Here is an 18,217-nt window from a genome sequence, read left to right as displayed (position 1 = left end):
GTCCGGTCGCGCCTCAGGGCCGTCGAGGTACCACCGGCGCACAATGGTCGTAATGAACTACGACGGCGACATGCAGAAGTCGTTCGAGCTACTGGTGCGCGCGATAGGCACAGGACGCAACATGCTGCGCAAGGCGAAGATGGAGGCGAAAATGAATGAGCTTGCAGCACTGGCAGGCTCAAGCGACGACGACGACGACGTCGACGACGAACAAGACGAAACCAGTGCCGCCAAGGTTAGCTACCGGCCTCGTATGGCATCCATGAGGGCACGCGCTGCCGCAAGAAGAGGTGGCGCGCGTGGGGCTAGCGGTGCTGTGACCACGCCCGTCGCTGTCTTCGACACCACCGACAAAACTTTGGAGCACGCGCAAAACCTGTGCGAGAAAGCGGCCCATGTCACACTGCGCGACGGCGATTGTCGGAAGGAGCTGGAGGGCATGCGCAAGAGCTTTGCCGACGTTCTCGAGACGGCCAAAACCGAAGTCACAAAATATCCTGCCGCCCAACGATTTGACCCCCCTGAACTGCGATCAAATGACACCTCCGACACATTTGCATCTTCAATAGAAGAACCTTCTTACAAAAAGCATTTCCCACAATTGTCGTTGCCCCCATCCGATCACCACCAGAAGAGTATGCTGCACGTCCATCTCGACAGCCACAGCAACCTTCTCTACGCCCAAAATCATGGACATCGAGGCTGACGACGACGATGATGAAGACGAGCCAGACTTTGTCATGCCACCAACACGACTCACATCGCGATTTGCCGCTCGAGCGTAACCTTTTCTGCCATCAGTTTAAATTTGTCCATCTGCGTTTAAGCGAGTCATTCTATTTAGCATCTGGCTGGCGTTATGAAAGCAAACTAAGCGAGTCTATTCTAAGACACTACGCATTACGGCATTTTTACCTGTATCTTCACAATGTACTTATCGCACGCAGCATCCACAAATGATACGTGCTCTTTGTACTCGATCCTTCATACGCACGTGAAGTGAGCTTCGACCTTGATCACCATTGTGCTTGACCCCGCCATCACGTCTCTTAACAATTACTCGCTGCACACTGCAATAACTTGGAATGGCAGATGACCAATCTTGGTACTCACGCAAGTATTTCATTGAGCGGGCTGCGCAACGTGTCTTGGGGTCTGCACAAGCCAAAGCCCACAAGCTCAACTTAGTGGTGGATAGAAGATGGGGTGGTGTTGTAGGTCGCTCCTTCCTCTTTCTTGAGAACCGCGTCTCTGGCACGCGTCATGTGAGCACGCGTACACGGAAGGTACCTAGGTACGCTGTTGCGCGTGCCTTCCCTCTGCAAATCAATCTGCTTCGTATCTCCCACCTCTTCTCGCTGCGCGGTCATCCTCTCTACCTACATTGTACTTGATCGATGCACACCCCGACCTTGCTGCCACAGAGGGTAGCAATCCCAGTAGGTCCAACAACGCACCGTACTGGGAATCGACACGCCACACAACTACATACAAAAGACGCCATAATGGACAGCCAAGAATCATATCCGGGCTCAGTAAAGACGGTTCAAGCGTCTTGGCAACACTCGCAGCAGACTGATGCCAGTGCTAATGTGTCTCACCCCCATTTGCGCTCCGGAACAACAGGAAACTAATCTACTACAGGGTGTCGCCGCGAAGTGCGGGACTGACGACATCTCTCAGACTGCACAAGAGCACACATTGTTTGCAGACGTGCTCAACTCGCCATGCAGCACTGGTATCACGGCTGTCGTGGAAGCCATCCCTGTGTCACAAGGCCAGACAGAAGGCGCCACGAACGTACGATTGCACGAGCTGCCTTCACAATCACGAGAAGCTGAACCCCGACAGATTGCTGATCAGCACCGCTATGAAGAAGATGCTGTCACGGTTCCGCATCACAGGAAGTCGAAGCGAAGCAAGAGAGTGTCGCTTCTTACCTCCATTGACCCCAAGAACATCATTGATGCAACGAACGACCACGACGAATATGCGGCAAAAGATACACCGCCGATCTCTTCCATTCCACCTCCATCCTACTCCCTTCGCAACCGTAAAGCAACGCGGGGCAAGCTCATTTACGACGTAAAATACCACCCTATGGACGATAGTATCAGACCTTCGCTAGCTGCAAAGCGCCGCTCACTTCATGGAGAACCCAAGACATTCTCAGCTGAGTCATCGGAAGCGTCTTTGGCGCACGATGAGTCCAATAAAGATGAATTTGATGCTGGAGAGCGGGCAGGGCCGACAAAGAAAGGCGCGAAGCGCAAAAGGTGCTGTTCCCAAGAGGCGCAACCCACACGACGCTCATCACGCAAGAGCGTGAATTCTGGAATATCGTACAACATGAGCGTTCATCCACAGGACCGTGATCTCGAAGTATCGAGCAGCGATGATAGCGATTGCGAGATGGACATTCCCAAATCAAAACGATGTGTGTTGGCGCGCTCAGTGGAAGACGGCCTCGCACCAATTCCGGACGATCATACATGCGAAACAGCATCTGGTATCATCGCGATAGAGAGGGACCAACCTGAGAGCAATTACGCTGATAGCAGTGAGCGAGCTGAAGACCCAGACATCGCAGGAGAAAGGAGTAAGTAACATGAGGTTATCTCGTTTCTGACCCTCACATTATTCTTCAAGTGCGTGGTCAAATTCGCTAACTATGTGAGTGACAGGTGCGCTTCTGAAGACGTCCTCCCTCTTGTCACCTACCACTACTATCTCACCATACGGCGTTCGCCGTAGAGAGGATCTGGATGTGTGGATGATGAAGCCTGGCGAGCGATACTTCCGCCACGACCGAGATTCCTGGCCTGATGTACAAGGGCTGCCGTTCAAAATATATACTGAGTCTCTCGAAGCACAGCTTGCAGCAGAAGCAAAGGCAGCTTCACCATTCAACTTCGATCATGACGACAAAGAAAATGATACGGGCAACGGTAGGTCTGAGGCAACGCCTGGCCCAATTCAAAGAATCTCAGCTGTGCCGCTATCGCAATACAGAAGTACTAGCGAGGACCAAGTCGTCAGCGAAGCTTTCTATAGTTTGGAGCCAAACGTGTCAATGCTGTATGGTCTGGGTGGTGTCGACGGTTCCTCCGACCGCAGCATAAGGGCAGCTTCGATGTCAGAGGCTATGAGCATCCTCGCTTCTGGAGATGGGCTGCGTCGCGAGGAAGGCAGAGTGCATGCGGAGCTTACTGATGCCGCTCTGAGCCTTCAAGTAAGCACCCCCAGCGACGTGGATTCTGTGCTCGGGCGCCCGTCAAGCACACCGGACAAGGCCCACTCGTCTTCAGGGTGAGGATTGTGCGGTCTGCACCACTAGCTCATAGTACTACATGAGAATGGCAGGGCATACAGAGCTGAGAGTGCGAAAAGCTTATAGCTTCCACTGGGTAAAGACTGACCTACCTGGGCCTCTGCGTGTCATGATTTGCCTAAGAAATAACTTGAACTGCATGGCGTTCAAAGCGAGTACTGTCGCTAGCAACCAGTTCAATTTATATTCATTAGATTACCAATCTCACATGTATCATGTATCATAATGCTATGAAGACCAGTACTACTACTTGCTGATCCAAAGGCTGCGAGCAGTGTGACAGAACTCGTTTCTGGAGTGCCGGTATCATGGATGGAGCACTGACGTGTGCAGTCTAGCCAAAGGTTTTCTTAGACTACACTGTCGTGACGAGGTACAGCTGTAATGATGAAAAGGAATGAAGCTCTGCGGACATTCGAGTACCTGCGGGCCCGACAAATAGGCCCGACAAATAGGCCTGACAAGTACACCACTACTTCACCAATCAGCAACCCACAAGAAGTCAAACCGGAAATCGTCGCTCATGTAGGCATTAGCAGCCGCCCAAAGGACTGTGTTTGCACGTCTTCGTGTGCAGATTCTCAATCCTCTTGCGATGGGAGCTCAAGCCATCGCGGGTAATTGCGGGGCTGCGAAGCCCTGTGTGAACGAGCGATGGCGCAGCGTGTGTAAAAATAACATTGACATCGAGGCTGACATGGCATCTGCACACCCAAGGCATGGCTAAGTCTAGTATTAGGGCACATGAAAAAGGAGCCATGGATTCTGTCAGCCTTGCGCAGCCTTGCCATGCCATTACTGCTGAATGACACCATGAGGCTGATCTTCCGAAGAAGTTTCATACATGGACTGTGGACCCCTGCGTCAATCATTGCCCGCCACCGGCCTAAGGCACATGTAGTTGGAGGTTGGATCGTCTGTCCCACAGCCTCATCCAAGAATGAATATAGTCAACGCCCTGGTTGCGCTGAGGGTGTCATTGCAGTTACTCGACGCGAATAACCTCGAGGCGATTGAGACACATACACCCCCTGACACCTAGGGCGTTGTACACCAAACCCTCATGGAACGTAGTCATGAGGCCACAATGGCAAACGCATAGTCAGAAAACGTGTGCTGTATATAGGTCAGGCGGCTAAGGCCACCAGCGTGCCAACACTGCCGACTTTTTCGTGATGGGACCAGGCGACGCCGAAACTCCGCACGTGTGAAGCACCGCTGCGCTCGTCGAAGGATGCTCTAACGTCGACAAGGTTGAATTCGCGTTTTAGAAACACGAACTGATCGACTGCGTTTGAGTCTTGGCGACGTTTTGTGGCTGTTGGGATCAACATCGCAATGTCATCTCGCCGATGATGCGCATTGGGTGACATGGCGGGATCATCGGATCGATGTGGACTGCTCGACTAGGCTCGCGATATGTACACACAGTCTGATTTGAACTATCAGCAATGCTATTACTACCTACACGGTCTTACCGTGGACAGCAAAGCACTCCACGCATTGCGTTCATTCAGGGGACCACGTTGACTCGAGGGCCTCTCACCTGCAATCTTCGGTCAATTGGTGGATTGTTCCAGCTCAAAAGCCGGAGAAAGGGGTCCAGAGAAGATCGCCAATCAGTGCGCAGCAGATGGGAAAGGTGACCAACCAGGGGGTGCCCTTCTGCAGCACGTTCCGACATCAGCCAGCCGCGAAACGACTCAGCAACGCCGCCGCCGCTAAGCATTCGTCTACCGACGCCGAAGCTTTGCCATTTCTGTTAATTGATCGATTTAACCACACGCTGCAGGGTATTATGAGGCTAGGCCCGTCAGCACTGGCTTGGAGGTTTTGTGCATCCAGACGTCGTGGCTTGCAATGAGGTGCTGAGACTCTCGACCGGCGCGCCTTCGACCAGCACTTGGTCATAGTTATGACGCTATGGATGCCACAAGTCTTTGCTCTTTTGCCATTCTGTCTGCCCACGAGCCGCGCATATTCGCCCCGGGTCAAGGGCCAGATCAAGGGGTTGGATTTGTTCGTGATGCGTCGAGTGACTGTGTGTGTGTGTGAGTTGCTTCAAGCCAGCCACAAGACTTCACAAACACAGCCGCTCCTCCCATGCAGGCCCTGGACGCTCTAAACACACGCCGTACAAATACGTGCACCTGGAGCGTAAGCTGGCTCACACCCCGGTCAGAGGAGCGGGCTTTCGGGGCTAGAGCCAACGAGTGATGTTGGCGGCCCGCCTGAACAGTGTCGGGCTCCGCCATGTTGACCGTCTGAGCTTGGTGCTGGGGGGATGAACAGCTGAACCAACTTAAGATGTCACTGGGCGCTCTTGGGAGCTCGACTTGGCTTTATAGTTTCAAAGACGAAGAATAGAAACACTTTTACGCTGTGCTGCTCTATTGTCGCGGTTTTGTGTGTGCTCACAATTTATCGACACTCGTGGGACACTATACTTCCTCTTATTGCCCTATTAGACCGATACGAGCCAAAGGCCCTACTCTCTGTCCTCGGCCACAGCCGCCCCTTTCTGGAACCCTGCCACGTTCTGGCCGGCCATATTGCTGCTAAAAGCGCCACGACCCAATTCCATATCAGTCTTTAACCTAGGCTGCACCCCGATTGCTTCCGCGTCCTCAGCGCACTCTTACCCTCCTACCAGAATCGCCGGTCGCCATTTGCATCATGAAGTTCTGTTCAATCGCAGTGTTTGGGCTCCTCAGTCTAGCTGGCGATGCTTTGGCTCAGAAGACCATCAAGGTTATGCCGTTTGGTGCCTCGATTGTCACGGTTTGTTGCGCACCAGTGCTCGCAAGATGATTTTCACTGACCTCGTCGTAGCGATGCTGGCGCACCAATCTTCACGCAAAGCTCAAGAGTGCCGGTATAACCAACATCGACATGGTCGGTTCCCAGAAAGGATCGGCCGACTGTCTTACCCAATTTCCCGGAACGGACAATGACCATGAAGGTCACCCTGGTTCATTAGCTACCGACTACGCAGCAAAGGGCAACCTCACCACATGGTTGAACCAACAACCAGAAATCGATGTCGTCCTCATGTTCCTTGGACACAACGACATCATCCTCGGACATAAGCCGTTCGACCAGATTTTCGCAGCATACGACACATTGATCGCGCAGATGAGGAAAAAGAACCCGAAGATGCAAATTGTATGGTCGAACTTGACACCCATTGATCCTAAGCGATGGGACTCTACCAGCAGTCCCAACAATTCCAAAGACGTTGCCGCTCTCTCCGCTAGAATCAAGAGCTATGCCCCCACTAAATCAACCGCCGATTCCCCGGTCCGTTTCGTTGACAATTTCGATGGCTACGACCCAGTGAAGGATACCGAGGATGGTGAACACCCCAACCAAGGTGGCAACGAGAAAATGGCGACCAAGTTTCTTGCCGCAACTACGGATGCCATCAAAGCAGTAAGTTGGAGACGAACTATCGGAGCACGGAGGGTGACCATGGACGCTAGGCGACGCCGCCAGTAACGCCCAAGACAAACAAGATGCGAAACACCATTATTGGAACGGATTTCGTCAATGTCCTCCAAAACTTTCTGAGTGAAGGCAAAAAGGACTAGTAAATTAATACCATGAAAAAGAAGGGAGAGCTGTTCCGCGACAATGGTAGACGCTTCCGGATGTCGAGATCATGGAGCGGCATTCACAATCAACGAGTCACATTATTGTGACGGCTGTCCTCCGAAGGTCCTCATTTCTGGCCAGTGTGCTCCTGATCGGCTTTGGAAGTGTCCTTGCTAGCGTCGGACACGCCTTGCTTCTGCTCTTTAGCTGCTCTTCGAGCCGCCTGTACATACACATGTCAGTGATACCCATGAATTATAATTAGGAATATACCATGATGCCCCGTGACTTCTTGGATCGAATCATCTTTGCCTCGTCCTGTACTGCTTGCTGTGCCTCAGCCTCCCGCTATGCCCGGTCAATCCTGATGGTACGTGCTAGAGATGTTTGAAGCCGTACTTGGCTCCTTGCTTGTTTGGCGTGGTGAGCGTCGATTGCGCTCGCGGCTGCGGAAGACCTCGGCTGAGAAGCATCGGTGTTGTCGTAAGCACCGCGTCCCATGTTGGTTAGTCGATCGAATATGTCTTCTATGTTGTTGGATGGGGCTTCGTGATTGTGATATGCTGGATACGGTGCTGTTGGTGCTTGCTACTGTTGATTATTTGGGATAGCAAGTAGGTGTTCTGAGGGGAGCCCAAAAAACACAAGAATTGTGGAGCGCGTGTCAGATTCTCTTCGTGGTGAATATGGACTCACACGGTGAAATGGATGAGATGAGATTGGGCGAGCCTGGGATGGTGAGAGTAGGGCATGAGGCGTCCGTCGTAATCAACACACGTATCGAGGGTCGTAGGGTCTTGAGGGCTTCATTAGAACTCTATTGTGTTACGTTTGCCCAAATGGTGATGGTAGACAGGGTGGGAGGAGCGGAAGAATTAAAAAGGTAAGAAGTAGCAGTGGCAGACGACTTTTTGGAAAGAGGGGGATGGAGAGGAAGTTGAAAATCACTCATAACTACGAATCGATAAAGCTTTAAAGCCGACTTGGGGTGAGGTTCAAGAGGAGAAAAGAATGCATGGTAATTTCAAAGAAAGGTGACTTCAGCCCAGTATATACAGACGTCTCTGTGGTCTATTTTGTCAAGACGACCTTCAGCTTGCCAGGGACGTGGGTAAAGAGATTGGCATAGGCCTTGGGAACAAACTTGCGCTTGTTGGGCTCCTGCACAAAATACTCGTATCCCTGCTTGTTGGCGAACTTGATGGCATCCTCCTTGGTCTTGAACTGGATGCGATGGCCGTTCATGAAGTCGGCCGAGGATGCCCAGCCCATGAGCGGGTTCTCCCACCTGTGACCCTTGGGCAAAACGTCCCAATCCATCAGCCAGTGTGAAGAGTTCCAGTTGCCAGACTGGGTGGCCGTCTTTGCGGGCTTGTAGATGCTAGGTCAATCAGTCGCACGTTCGCAATGGTATGCTGGCTTCATGAGGCGAGGGTGTCATACCGCACAGTCCGGGCCTGGAGATCGACGGGGGCACCTGAAAGAACGGCTGCGGCCACACTCTCGCCAGGCTCGCTGCCGTCCATGACGCGCTTGGGAATCGGCGAGAAGTTGCTGCAGGCGGCATTAGCTAGCTGCCCACCCGCCACAGGTTGCGGGAGACACACGAAGTCCGGTAGTCGAGGGCCACGTTGTAGTCGGGCTGATGCCTCATGCCCTCGGCAGCACCTTCCTGGCGGATCTGGGTCGAAGCACTCGTGAGCTTGACGGCGGGCGCATCTTCGGCTGTTGAGCGTGGAGCGGGCTCGTTGGTCGAGTATGCGCGGTATCGGGGCGCAAGCGTGCTCGCCGCGGACGGGCGCAGGGCTGGGGCGAGCACCTTGGATGCAGTCGCAATCGTTCGCGCGAGGGCAGACATGGCGGGCGTTGGGGTTCGAGGAGCGGCGAATGTCGACACCATGTCGCTCTCCATCGTGGCCATGCGAGCTCGGATCATCTCACGTTACCGTCTTGGCGGCGCCGGCAGAAACTCGCAGCTTCCTGCACAACCTCACCGTCGACCTCCCATCTCCCCTCCACTGTCTTGCCAGCCCAGGTGCGTCGCCCGGCCACGAGCTGTGCCCAGAGAAGCAGCAATTGATGCTAATTGATTGCCAGCCAGCCGTCAAGATGAGCTTTATCCAGAAGCGCGGTCTCTCGACCCTGATCCCTCCCAAGGTCTGCCTGCACTCCCACACATCTCCCAGCGCATCGCACTGACACCCGCCTCTAGATTGCTTCTCCCAGCGTAAGAATTCCCCATCTCTGGCTTCCAACCCCCCCACGCCGCAACATTCGCATGCGCAACCCACACAGATTGGCGGCCCATCTAGCTCCTCTCCCGCCTTGAACCGCCATCTCACTCGCCATCTCAACAAACACATCATGCATGATACATGCGCTAACGCATCCAAGGTCATCGGATCCTCTCCCAATGCGGTCCGCATGCAGAAGGTGGTGAGCTTCTACGAGAAGCTTCCCCGTGGCCCGGCCCCCGAGCCTGAGGGCAAGGGTCTCCTCGGCCGCTACCAGAAGAAGTACATGGGCAAGAACGCATCGGCAAGACGTGTGTATCTCTGAGAACTCTCCGCTGGGCAGTGGAGATGCAAGGCATCACAGCATCTGACTATTCACAGCACTCGTCCACGTCATTGGCTTCTTGATCGCGTTCGGCTACGCACAGAACTACTACTTCCATCTGCGTAAGTCGAACTGTCCCGCAAGCACGCGCAACTGGTAGAGACTCACATGATCTAGGTCATCACAAGAACAACACCCACTAAGCGGACACTGTGAATTTGATGGATCGCCGGCAAGGACGGCATGTGCACATGTAGAGTTTAGTCGATCAATGCAACAGCAGCCCATATATTTCACGCTCTTTCTGATAGTCAGTGTTTCCGCGTCGTGTCTAGCATGGGGATGGCGGCGCAAGTATGTGAGCACCGTTTTCAGAGAAGCGCTGGAGACCGTCAAGTGCATGCGAGACAGGCGGGCCGTCCAGGTATACTTGGTGGTGTTAATCCAAGTCTCGGCGCCATTGCCTGTTTGCATCTGTTCAAGTTGACTCAAATTTCTTCTATTCTGAAGTCGCCTTTGCGCATGCGCACATCCCGCCTCCAGCTCTGACCGCCAGGCGACAGTAGCATGATTCACACAGGGAAGTTGCAGACCCAGCGCTCTGAGGCGTCCAGACGTTGCCTGCAGAAATGGTGTGACGTGCGCGTGGGCGAAAGCATTCAATGTTGCGGCTCCTGCTACAAAGAGGTGCCAAGAAGACCACCCGCCTCACTAGCTGTACAACTCTCCTATACGCAGTAGTCTACAACCATCACCACCCACAAGCCCCCAACTAGTAGGGCAGCTATAACCCCTCTGTCACCCTCCCGGACGAAGCCACACGCCGTTCGGTACCATCAGCGCGGCCCACACGCACACGCGCCTGCCTGCACACGTCCGCGCGACCACATCGAAGCCGACACCTCCGCATTCGCCGCGTCAGCCCACGACCCACGCAGACGACGTTTCTGCGGAAGCGCCCACTGGATCCTCGTGGCGACTTGTAGCATTTGACACTAGGTAAATATCCTCCCGCTCTCCTTGGTCGCTTCGCGCGCATGAGCATGAGCCATGAGCGCTGCAACGGGCCCGACACGCAGCTGTCGGCGCCTGCGACTCCCGTCTCTGTTAATAGTGAACACGAGTCTGACATGGAATCCTTGGCCACGACAGTTCCGGAAACTGTTATGGCAGAGCAGGTCACCAAAGATGTGGTAAAGGAAGCACAGTCGGTGGGACGTCCCGCGCCCATCGACGACACTGCGTCAACTACCAGCACCCCCGCCGTCAACGGCGAGACGCCTTCGGGCCCTGCGACTACAGCCTCAGCAACTTCGAAGCCGACTCCAAATGCGACGGATGCAGCCAGTGCAAGTACAGCCCCGGCCGACAATGTACACGTGTCAGACAAGCCCTCCAAGGCAGCGGCAGCGGTATGTATACGCCAGATGAAAGCGGCTCGTTTAAATTGATGCTGACAGGAACAGACTACGACCGAGCAGAAGCCCACCAGCGCGCCCCTCCACGACGCTGACAGACCATTCCTCAACGGTGATGCGGGCGACGTAGCCATCGCAGACGCAAGCGGCGGCTCAGACACTGATATCAGCCGTCCGGGCAGCGTGGATCAGTCGAAGCGAGATGCAAGCCACGTGCGGACGAACTCGATGAAGAAACCCTCAACCTTCAAGTCCGTGTCGGTCACGAAGAATTTCCTCAAGTCTGCCGTTGCAGCACCTGCCACCCGGCCCGGCGAGAAAGCAGCACCGCTGGCACCTACAACCACCGCGACGGTCCCCACTGCCAAACCGCGTCTGGTAGCCAAATCCGGTGCTGGCAATGCCCCCCGCACACTGGGCAAGGCCAACGGCGCGAGCTCTGGCCCAGACGCGAGCAAAGTATGGAACAAGAACCAGCCCATTCCACCTCCGCCGCCGAAGCAGTTTACCGACGAAGAGCTCAAACAACAATATGGCATTCACCTTGCTACGCGACTACAGGCAGACGAAGCTGGAAAGGAAGCGAAGTGGGCCGATATTGACGACGACGAGGACGACTGGGCGCCTGACACAGTGCAATGGATGGATGGAACCAAGTCTTCTGGTGCTGTAGCAGAAAATGAACCACCCGTTCTCGAAGAGCCGAGCACGGTCGCAAAGGCACCCGACCCTGTTTTGGAGACGCTCAAATCTGTACAGGCGACGACCACAAACATTACAAAGCCCAGCGTTACCGGAGGTACCAAAACCATTTTGAAGCCAGGTGCACACGCACAGGCACCGCAGCTCCCGACTGGAAAATCGAGCCTCGTGCTCAAGGGCCAGCCAGAGAAACCCACGCTAGTCACCAAGCCATCCTCGTCAGAGAAGAAGTCACCATGGGCAACGCTGCCTCCTGTGGAAAAAGTACCGCCTGTTCAGATCAATCCTCCAGTACAGCAGCCTCCGCAGCGGTTTGCACAACGCGATTCCTACGGATACGATTCAATGCCCTCGCATCCTGCCAAAGAGATTGCTCCAGACGATTTCAATCGCACCTGGCGCGACGACAGGGGGTGGGCGACCCGAGCTATTCAATTCACAAAGTGGCCGGTATGAACCTGTCAACGACATGCGCAGGGGATCTGTTCGTGATCCTGCTTTCCGGCAGCAGCCCGCGGTGCTGCAAAGGCCCTCCCAAGACGGTCACGCGGAGCCATCTGCTGCTTTCCAGACGTCCAGGGCTGGTGCAGACATGCCGACCTGGGGCAGACGCCGAAATTCTTCCAATGTCAGTGGCAGCAATGGCCGACGAATGTCTTTTGACAGACGGCCAACGGACATGCCCAATGGACCTATGGGAATCGAACGACGAGGCTCGCACTCGATGAATGGTGTGGAGCCCATGGACCCAGCGTCATCTCGCAAGCCGTCGATTGCACAAGCAATTTCGCCTAACGTGGCGAATGCTCACCCAGCCTCGCCGTTTGGTTCTGTGGCATCATCGGGTGTGCATGATGTACCCGTCCATGTCGCCGCGCCGCCGGTAGAAGACCCCGTGGAGGTCCAGAAGCGCCTCATGACGGACAAGATTGAGCGCGCCCGGCTCAAGAAACAACAGGAGCGAGAGGCCGAAGAGAAGGAGGAGGCCGAAAGGAAAGAACGTCTTGCAAAGAGGCTGGCAGCCATGGGTCCGCCCAAGGTGAAAGAGCAGTCGCCCTCGCCCAGAAAGGAGAAGGCTGTACCTGCCACCGCGCAATCGCCACCAAAGCCTCCTGTCCCGGCGGCCGATGGTGAGGTCGCACAGTATGGCATGATGAAGGTTCACCATGCTCAGCCCGTCAAAAAAGCGTCGTCGGCAGAGCCCATCAAGGCTGCAGCTTCCGTTGAGTCCGTGCACTCCCCTTCACCTGTACAAGCGCACGCCGTAAACGAAGCGCGACCCGCACCTCAACACAAGCAACAATCTGCGCAGTCGTTCGACAAATTTGCTCGCGAGACCGAAAATACGAGGCAGTCGGGTGAACAATCAAAACCCGCTATCAGTCAACTAGAAGGCGCTGTTCCCGCAGGACCAAGATCCCAGGTTGCGCCTGGTTGGCAGCCCACAGCAGCAGCACCGCGACCGTGGACCTCGCAAGTCTGGGGACCACCACAGGCCAAAGATCGAGCTCTCGGCAACGGGACTTTCGGCTCAAGTTACGACCGCGCTCAATCTCGAGGTTCCCCTCAGCAGCCTCCTGCACAGTCACAATCCACACCAACGGCTTCTGTCAACCTTAACATTGCTCCGACTTTGCCCCACTCACAACCCCCGAGCACCATGCCCACTGCTCAGCCCATGCGTCACCAAGCTGGGTCGCTATCAGCGCAGCCAGCTGGATCCGCACGGCCGGGTCCTATTGCGCCGCCTGCTGTCAAGCCAGGTTGGGGCAATTTCGCCGCGCACATCGCCCAGGACGACAAAAATTTGGCGACAAAGGCCAGGCAGGATAATGAGCGATTGACTGGCGCCCGACCCGAACTGCGAGAGACATACAAAGATCAGCGGGGTCAGTCGCAAGCCGCATTACACGAGACCGCCGCACCGAACAAGTCTACCCCGAACGCTGGGGTCAAGATGGACGAGGCTGTCAAGTCGATCCATGAAGGCCAACTGCCGCAACAACCACTTGGTCAAGCTCCCCTGCAAGCTACTGGTCCCCGAGCGTCACGATTCTTTCCTCGATCAACTGAGACCTCGCAGCCAACGATGATGTCGTCCAGTAAGGCTGACTCTCCACCCCCACCACCGGAGACGGAAAGCCATCCCGCCTTTACTGGGAGCGCAGGCCAGCCGCTAGTCAGACTCCCTAAACCATCACCTGTTGTACGACTCCCTCCGGCTGCAGTTGGAGGCGGCGCGCAAAGCGAAGCTCCTGTGACTATGCCTCCACGTGGTAATCCTGGTCTGGGTGCACGCCCGCTGGCTATGAACCCTGAATGGCAGGCCCGTTTCAACAAGCTCTTGGAGAAACCAGGTACATCTCCTGCGCAAGCTGCACACGCTGCTACTCAACGGTCCGCTGCGGCCGTAGTTTCGGCTTCTGTTTCGAAGACAGGCTCATTGCCTGTAGCTGCCTCCTCTAAAGCTGCACTCGATGTACGTGGAAACGCGGGATTGGCCACTGTTTCGTTACCAAACGCTTCTACTAGACGTAGCTTGGCGAGCGACCGTGGCAGTGATGTCATCACACGTAAAGGCACCGAGGTTCTATTCGAGGACAGAGAATTTGGCTCGCTTCCAACAGTAAAGCTATCGAAGGTGTCGCATCTCGCAGCCAACGAGCCTGTTGTCCAACCTCCCAACGATGATTCCGTGCTCATCCGCTTCAAGAAGATCGAGAATCCGTTCACTCAACGTCGATTGGAGACCTTTGACCTTGAGCGAGCTGCCCAGAAAGTTGATGTAGTCATCCGCATCAGTACCATGCGTGAAGGCATCGTCAAAGCTATGCCTCGAGCACGTCGCGGGCCAAAGACTAGCATCCAGTACAACAAGCCGAAGCGTAACAGCAACGTCCCAAATGGAAGTCCTTCAAGCAACCCGAAAGATCGTTCACGCAAGCCATCACAACAAAGCCAAAACGATCGTCCGAGCAGCTCAGCTCGTCCCTCCACTACCAACGCCTGGACCAACAACAACCGATCAACCCCCGGTTCGACACCAGCCACTACGTGGGCTCGACGCGCTGCAGCTCCTGTTCACTAAGTGCGCCATTGCATTCCCGGCACAAGTTTGTCTGTGAAGATATCTCATGTCGTCACCGCGATCGAAACATCGTTAAGTCTAAACTCTTAGATATGGCTGGCAGGGGTTTTACGAGGCGCCTGGCTCCGTATTCCCCCCCTCCTATGCATGGTGTGCCCGGTTTGGCACTTGAATTTCCTTTCTTCTCTTCACTTACAGCACATTTTGCGGCATTGTGACTACAACGATTCGGTGGTCACCTTGTCAGCTTTCCCCGTGAGAGGTAGTGGTACTCTTACTTTGAACTCTCAGACTTTTTTGTACTCCGTGTGGCTATGTTATGTCATGCATCGGAGCATTTCCCACCTAGCAATGCTGGAACTCAAATGATGACGATGATGGGGCATGGCGATGGAGTGGGATGAATAAAGGGCGATAGATGCTCTTGTACTGCTAATACTACTACTGAAATTACCAACTCTTGTCACTAATATGTGGTGAATATGACGCGTGTTGAGCTTACTTTTTGATGCATGTACTTTGCGAATTCTCTAGGCTGGGCTCTTACGACAAATTACGGCAGCATTCTCACATACCGCTTAGTTGAGGTGGAAGGATCGTCGGGCGACGTTGCACGTGATCGACTTTGACCTCGGAGCAGCGGCCACGATGCACCCCTGCACAAGGTGAAAGTCACACAGTGTCCTAGATGTTTTGCATGTGTCAACTAACGGTAGAACAACCCTGTTGAAGGGCGCCGAGCTATACTGTGATTGCTTGTGAGCTCCGCGTAGAGCTTCCGGATTGGTCGAAGCTGATGAGCTAATGTGAGAACGCGTTCCCGGTCTATATACAACTATCTGCCGTTGGAATATATTCGATCCTCCACACATTTTCCGGCTGCGCTGACAGTCGTGAACTCCAAATCCTCAAATTTCTGCCAACGTTTGAGGAACAAGTGCTGTTCCCAACCTGAAAAGCTTTTCAAGCCATGGCCCCACCCTCAGCGCCGGCAGACCACTCAGTCACTGATTTCGCCAATGATGTCACGTCTCAGATGGAGGGCTTTGCTCAGTCACAGGATATTGCTGAAGAAGCGATTTCGCGAGATCTTGAAGGCGACAGCTTTGAATATGACGAAGAAGAAGAAGAAGAAGAAGAAGAAGAAGAAGAAGAAGAAGAAGAAGAAGAAGAAGAAGAAGAAGAAGAAGAAGAGGCAGAGGATGACTCGTCCTCAGGATCCTCTACTGTTCGCCAATATTCCATGATCAATTCTTATCGCCGGCCATCTTACGTAAATCCTGGAGCACGAGGAACAGCTATAACATCTTCAAGCGTGCCAGAGCGACAACATGTGTCCACATCATGGAAGCAACACAGTCATATCTCCAAGAAGGAAAGGGAAACGGTACGAGAAGAAGAGCGGAGCTTACTCCGTGACAACAATCTTCTTCCTCCGAAACATCCACGATCAGGCAGCTCGGGACCTGCGAGTCGTCTCGGAAGCAAGCTTTCATTCTCTGGGCTGCGCAAAGTCAAGAGTACATCCGACGAAGAGGCAGCAAGAGGTTCATATGCACATGAGCAAACGCCACTCTTGGGTAATGGGGGAGGGGATCCAGACCAACCTTATGGCGGACTCGATAGCCCAAAGACGATCAACAAGAAATGGAACAAGGCAGTCATAGCTGGGAAGATCAACACAAGCTGGCAGCGCGAAGCCAAAGTGTTGACCAAAAGCTCGGCACCACTCATTCTCACGTTCCTGCTACAGTACAGTCTCCCAGTTGCCAGTATTTTCACGGTTGGGCACATTGGCAAGATCGAACTAGGTGCCGTGAGTTTGGCTAGTATGACGGCCTCCATCACCGGATACGCAGTGTACCAAGGCCTTGCAACTTCTCTCGATACGTTGTGTGCCCAAGCATATGGCTCAGGCCGGCCCCATCTTGTAGGCCTGCAACTGCAGCGCATGCTGTACTTTCTACTCCTCATCACAATCCCCATCTCCATCATCTGGGCGCTCGGCACGCAGCTTTTGTCCTTGATCGTACCCGAGCAAGAAACCGCACGTCTAGCTGGTCTTTACTTGAAGGTGCTTATTGCTGGTGCCCCGGGCTACGCCGCCTTTGAGGCGGGGAAACGCTACGTGCAAGCGCAAGGAATATTCTCGGCGACAATGTACATCCTGCTCATCTGCGCACCTCTGAATGCGTTCCTGAACTGGTTCAGTAAGTGTGCTCTTCTATCTATTCCCGTACGGAACTCGCCTACTAATCCCATGTCTTAGTGGTTTGGCACTTGAAATGGGGCTTCATTGGTGCTCCCATAGCCGTCTCGATAACCGAGAACGTCATGCCCATGATGCTCTTCCTCTATGTCCGCTTCATCGACGGGTACCAATGTTGGGGCGGCTTCGATCGCCGGGCACTGAAGAACTGGATGCCCATGATCAAACTTGCCCTGCCAGGACTCATAATGGTTTTGGCGGAATTTCTTGCGTTTGAGATACTTACCCTGAGCTCAAGCTGGCTGGGACCGACTGAACTTGCGGCTCAATCTGTCCTTGGCACTGTGACGGGCATTACTTTCCAGATCCCATTTCCGATGAGTGTCGCGGCGTCGACCAGGATTGCAAACCTAATAGGAGCGACGTTGGCACGTGCCCGCAAAGACGGCTGCGAAAGTTGCCCTATGTGCGTCCATACTCGTGGGCGTCTTCAACTTGCTGCTACTTTCACTACTCAGGGAGTTTATAGCTCGACTCTTCACGCCAGACGCAGACGTGATTGAAATGGTGTCGGCACTGCTGCCGCTATGCGCAACATTTCAGGTCTTTGACGCGCTCTCGGCGAGTTGCAATGGTATCTTGCGTGGCCTTGGAAGGCAGGAGGTCGGTGGCTATGTGGGCCTGTTTGCGTACTACCTGGTTGGAGTACCGATTAGTTTCGGGACTGGGTTTGGAGCAGGTTGGGGCCTGTTTGGACTCTGGATTGTAAGGCTTGCCAAATCATTGCGTGGAAGAATCTTTCAGCTAACAAGAGGCAGGGTCCTGCAATTGCGCTCGGGATTGTCGCTGCGATTGAGGGGGTGTTTATATGGCGAACGAGCTGGGAGCGAGCGGTTGAAGCTGCAAAGTTGAGGAACGCTGCTGGGTAAGAGTAGTAAATGGGCTAAGTAATGACATGACCAAGATGGACGATGAATGCTATGTGGACTCTTGTCTGAATTGAAGCTATCTTGTCTCGCTGAATTACATCAAGTATATGGGTTTTCCAAGTATATGCGATCAGGTCATGGAGCCATGCTACGCAGCTCTTCTAAAGTAGGCAGATGGTCTGTCATGATGCATAATCCAAGATGCGCTGGGCGTATGCAAAAGAGTAGGTAAATCAACAGGTGGAAACGCCGGGGTAGATGCGGTTGGAGATGCCTCGCCGCGATGCATTGTCATGAAACGGTGGCCAAAGCCGGTTGGGCCAGGATGATGAACGCCGTATAGTGTTGTTTAGTGCCGCTAAACAGAAGAAATCCAGGGTATCATTG

General features: G+C 54.1%; 9 protein-coding genes across 9 annotated transcripts; 6 read left to right on the top strand and 3 right to left on the bottom strand.

Moving 5' to 3' along the window:
• Window positions 1-43: 43 nt before the first annotated feature.
• Window positions 44-785, top strand: SNOG_08971 (hypothetical protein; the record flags this gene model as incomplete). The annotated part of the gene is made up of 2 exons (XM_001799222.1): window positions 44-635; window positions 667-785. The coding sequence occupies 2 exons, from the start codon at window positions 44-46 to the stop codon at window positions 783-785; spliced, it is 711 nt and encodes a 236-aa protein (XP_001799274.1).
• Window positions 786-1,505: 720 nt separating this feature from the next.
• SNOG_08970 (hypothetical protein) lies at window positions 1,506-3,313 on the top strand (the record flags this gene model as incomplete). Its single annotated transcript, XM_001799221.1, has 3 exons — window positions 1,506-1,535; window positions 1,645-2,603; window positions 2,755-3,313. 3 exons carry the CDS (start codon window positions 1,506-1,508, stop codon window positions 3,311-3,313), a joined length of 1,548 nt encoding a protein of 515 aa, XP_001799273.1.
• Window positions 3,314-5,334: 2,021 nt separating this feature from the next.
• Window positions 5,335-5,586, bottom strand: SNOG_08969 (hypothetical protein; the record flags this gene model as incomplete). The annotated part of the gene is made up of 2 exons (XM_001799220.1): window positions 5,335-5,370; window positions 5,503-5,586. 2 exons carry the CDS (start codon window positions 5,584-5,586, stop codon window positions 5,335-5,337), a joined length of 120 nt encoding a protein of 39 aa, XP_001799272.1.
• A 421-nt stretch (window positions 5,587-6,007) lies between these two features.
• Window positions 6,008-6,921, top strand: SNOG_08968 (hypothetical protein; the record flags this gene model as incomplete). Its single annotated transcript, XM_001799219.1, has 3 exons — window positions 6,008-6,112; window positions 6,164-6,767; window positions 6,827-6,921. 3 exons carry the CDS (start codon window positions 6,008-6,010, stop codon window positions 6,919-6,921), a joined length of 804 nt encoding a protein of 267 aa, XP_001799271.1.
• Window positions 6,922-7,052: 131 nt separating this feature from the next.
• Window positions 7,053-7,426, bottom strand: SNOG_08967 (hypothetical protein; the record flags this gene model as incomplete). Its single annotated transcript, XM_001799218.1, has 2 exons — window positions 7,053-7,148; window positions 7,325-7,426. 2 exons carry the CDS (start codon window positions 7,424-7,426, stop codon window positions 7,053-7,055), a joined length of 198 nt encoding a protein of 65 aa, XP_001799270.1.
• A 505-nt stretch (window positions 7,427-7,931) lies between these two features.
• On the bottom strand, window positions 7,932-8,837 carry SNOG_08966 (hypothetical protein; the record flags this gene model as incomplete). Its single annotated transcript, XM_001799217.1, has 3 exons — window positions 7,932-8,306; window positions 8,369-8,479; window positions 8,533-8,837. 3 exons carry the CDS (start codon window positions 8,835-8,837, stop codon window positions 7,997-7,999), a joined length of 726 nt encoding a protein of 241 aa, XP_001799269.1. The 3' UTR covers window positions 7,932-7,996.
• SNOG_08965 (hypothetical protein) lies at window positions 8,813-9,741 on the top strand (the record flags this gene model as incomplete). The annotated part of the gene is made up of 5 exons (XM_001799216.1): window positions 8,813-8,960; window positions 9,023-9,093; window positions 9,320-9,470; window positions 9,541-9,606; window positions 9,662-9,741. The coding sequence occupies 5 exons, from the start codon at window positions 8,813-8,815 to the stop codon at window positions 9,685-9,687; spliced, it is 462 nt and encodes a 153-aa protein (XP_001799268.1). The 3' UTR covers window positions 9,688-9,741.
• A 143-nt stretch (window positions 9,742-9,884) lies between these two features.
• On the top strand, window positions 9,885-14,692 carry SNOG_08964 (hypothetical protein; the record flags this gene model as incomplete). Its single annotated transcript, XM_001799215.1, is given in 6 exon segments — window positions 9,885-9,908; window positions 10,226-10,466; window positions 10,484-10,896; window positions 10,951-12,017; window positions 12,082-13,706; window positions 13,833-14,692. The coding sequence occupies 6 exon segments, from the start codon at window positions 9,885-9,887 to the stop codon at window positions 14,690-14,692; spliced, it is 4,230 nt and encodes a 1,409-aa protein (XP_001799267.1).
• Window positions 14,693-15,714: 1,022 nt separating this feature from the next.
• SNOG_08962 (hypothetical protein) lies at window positions 15,715-17,464 on the top strand (the record flags this gene model as incomplete). Its single annotated transcript, XM_001799214.1, has 5 exons — window positions 15,715-15,920; window positions 15,991-16,079; window positions 16,147-16,521; window positions 16,627-16,902; window positions 16,962-17,464. The coding sequence occupies 5 exons, from the start codon at window positions 15,715-15,717 to the stop codon at window positions 17,462-17,464; spliced, it is 1,449 nt and encodes a 482-aa protein (XP_001799266.1).
• Window positions 17,465-18,217: the final 753 nt, after the last annotated feature.

Source organism: Parastagonospora nodorum (genome assembly GCF_000146915.1).
Source record: "Parastagonospora nodorum SN15 chromosome Unknown scaffold_13, whole genome shotgun sequence".
Taxonomy (NCBI): Eukaryota; Fungi; Ascomycota; class Dothideomycetes; order Pleosporales; family Phaeosphaeriaceae; genus Parastagonospora; species Parastagonospora nodorum.
Note: the sequence above shows the minus strand (reverse complement) of the source record. Positions and strands in the feature narration are given on the sequence as shown.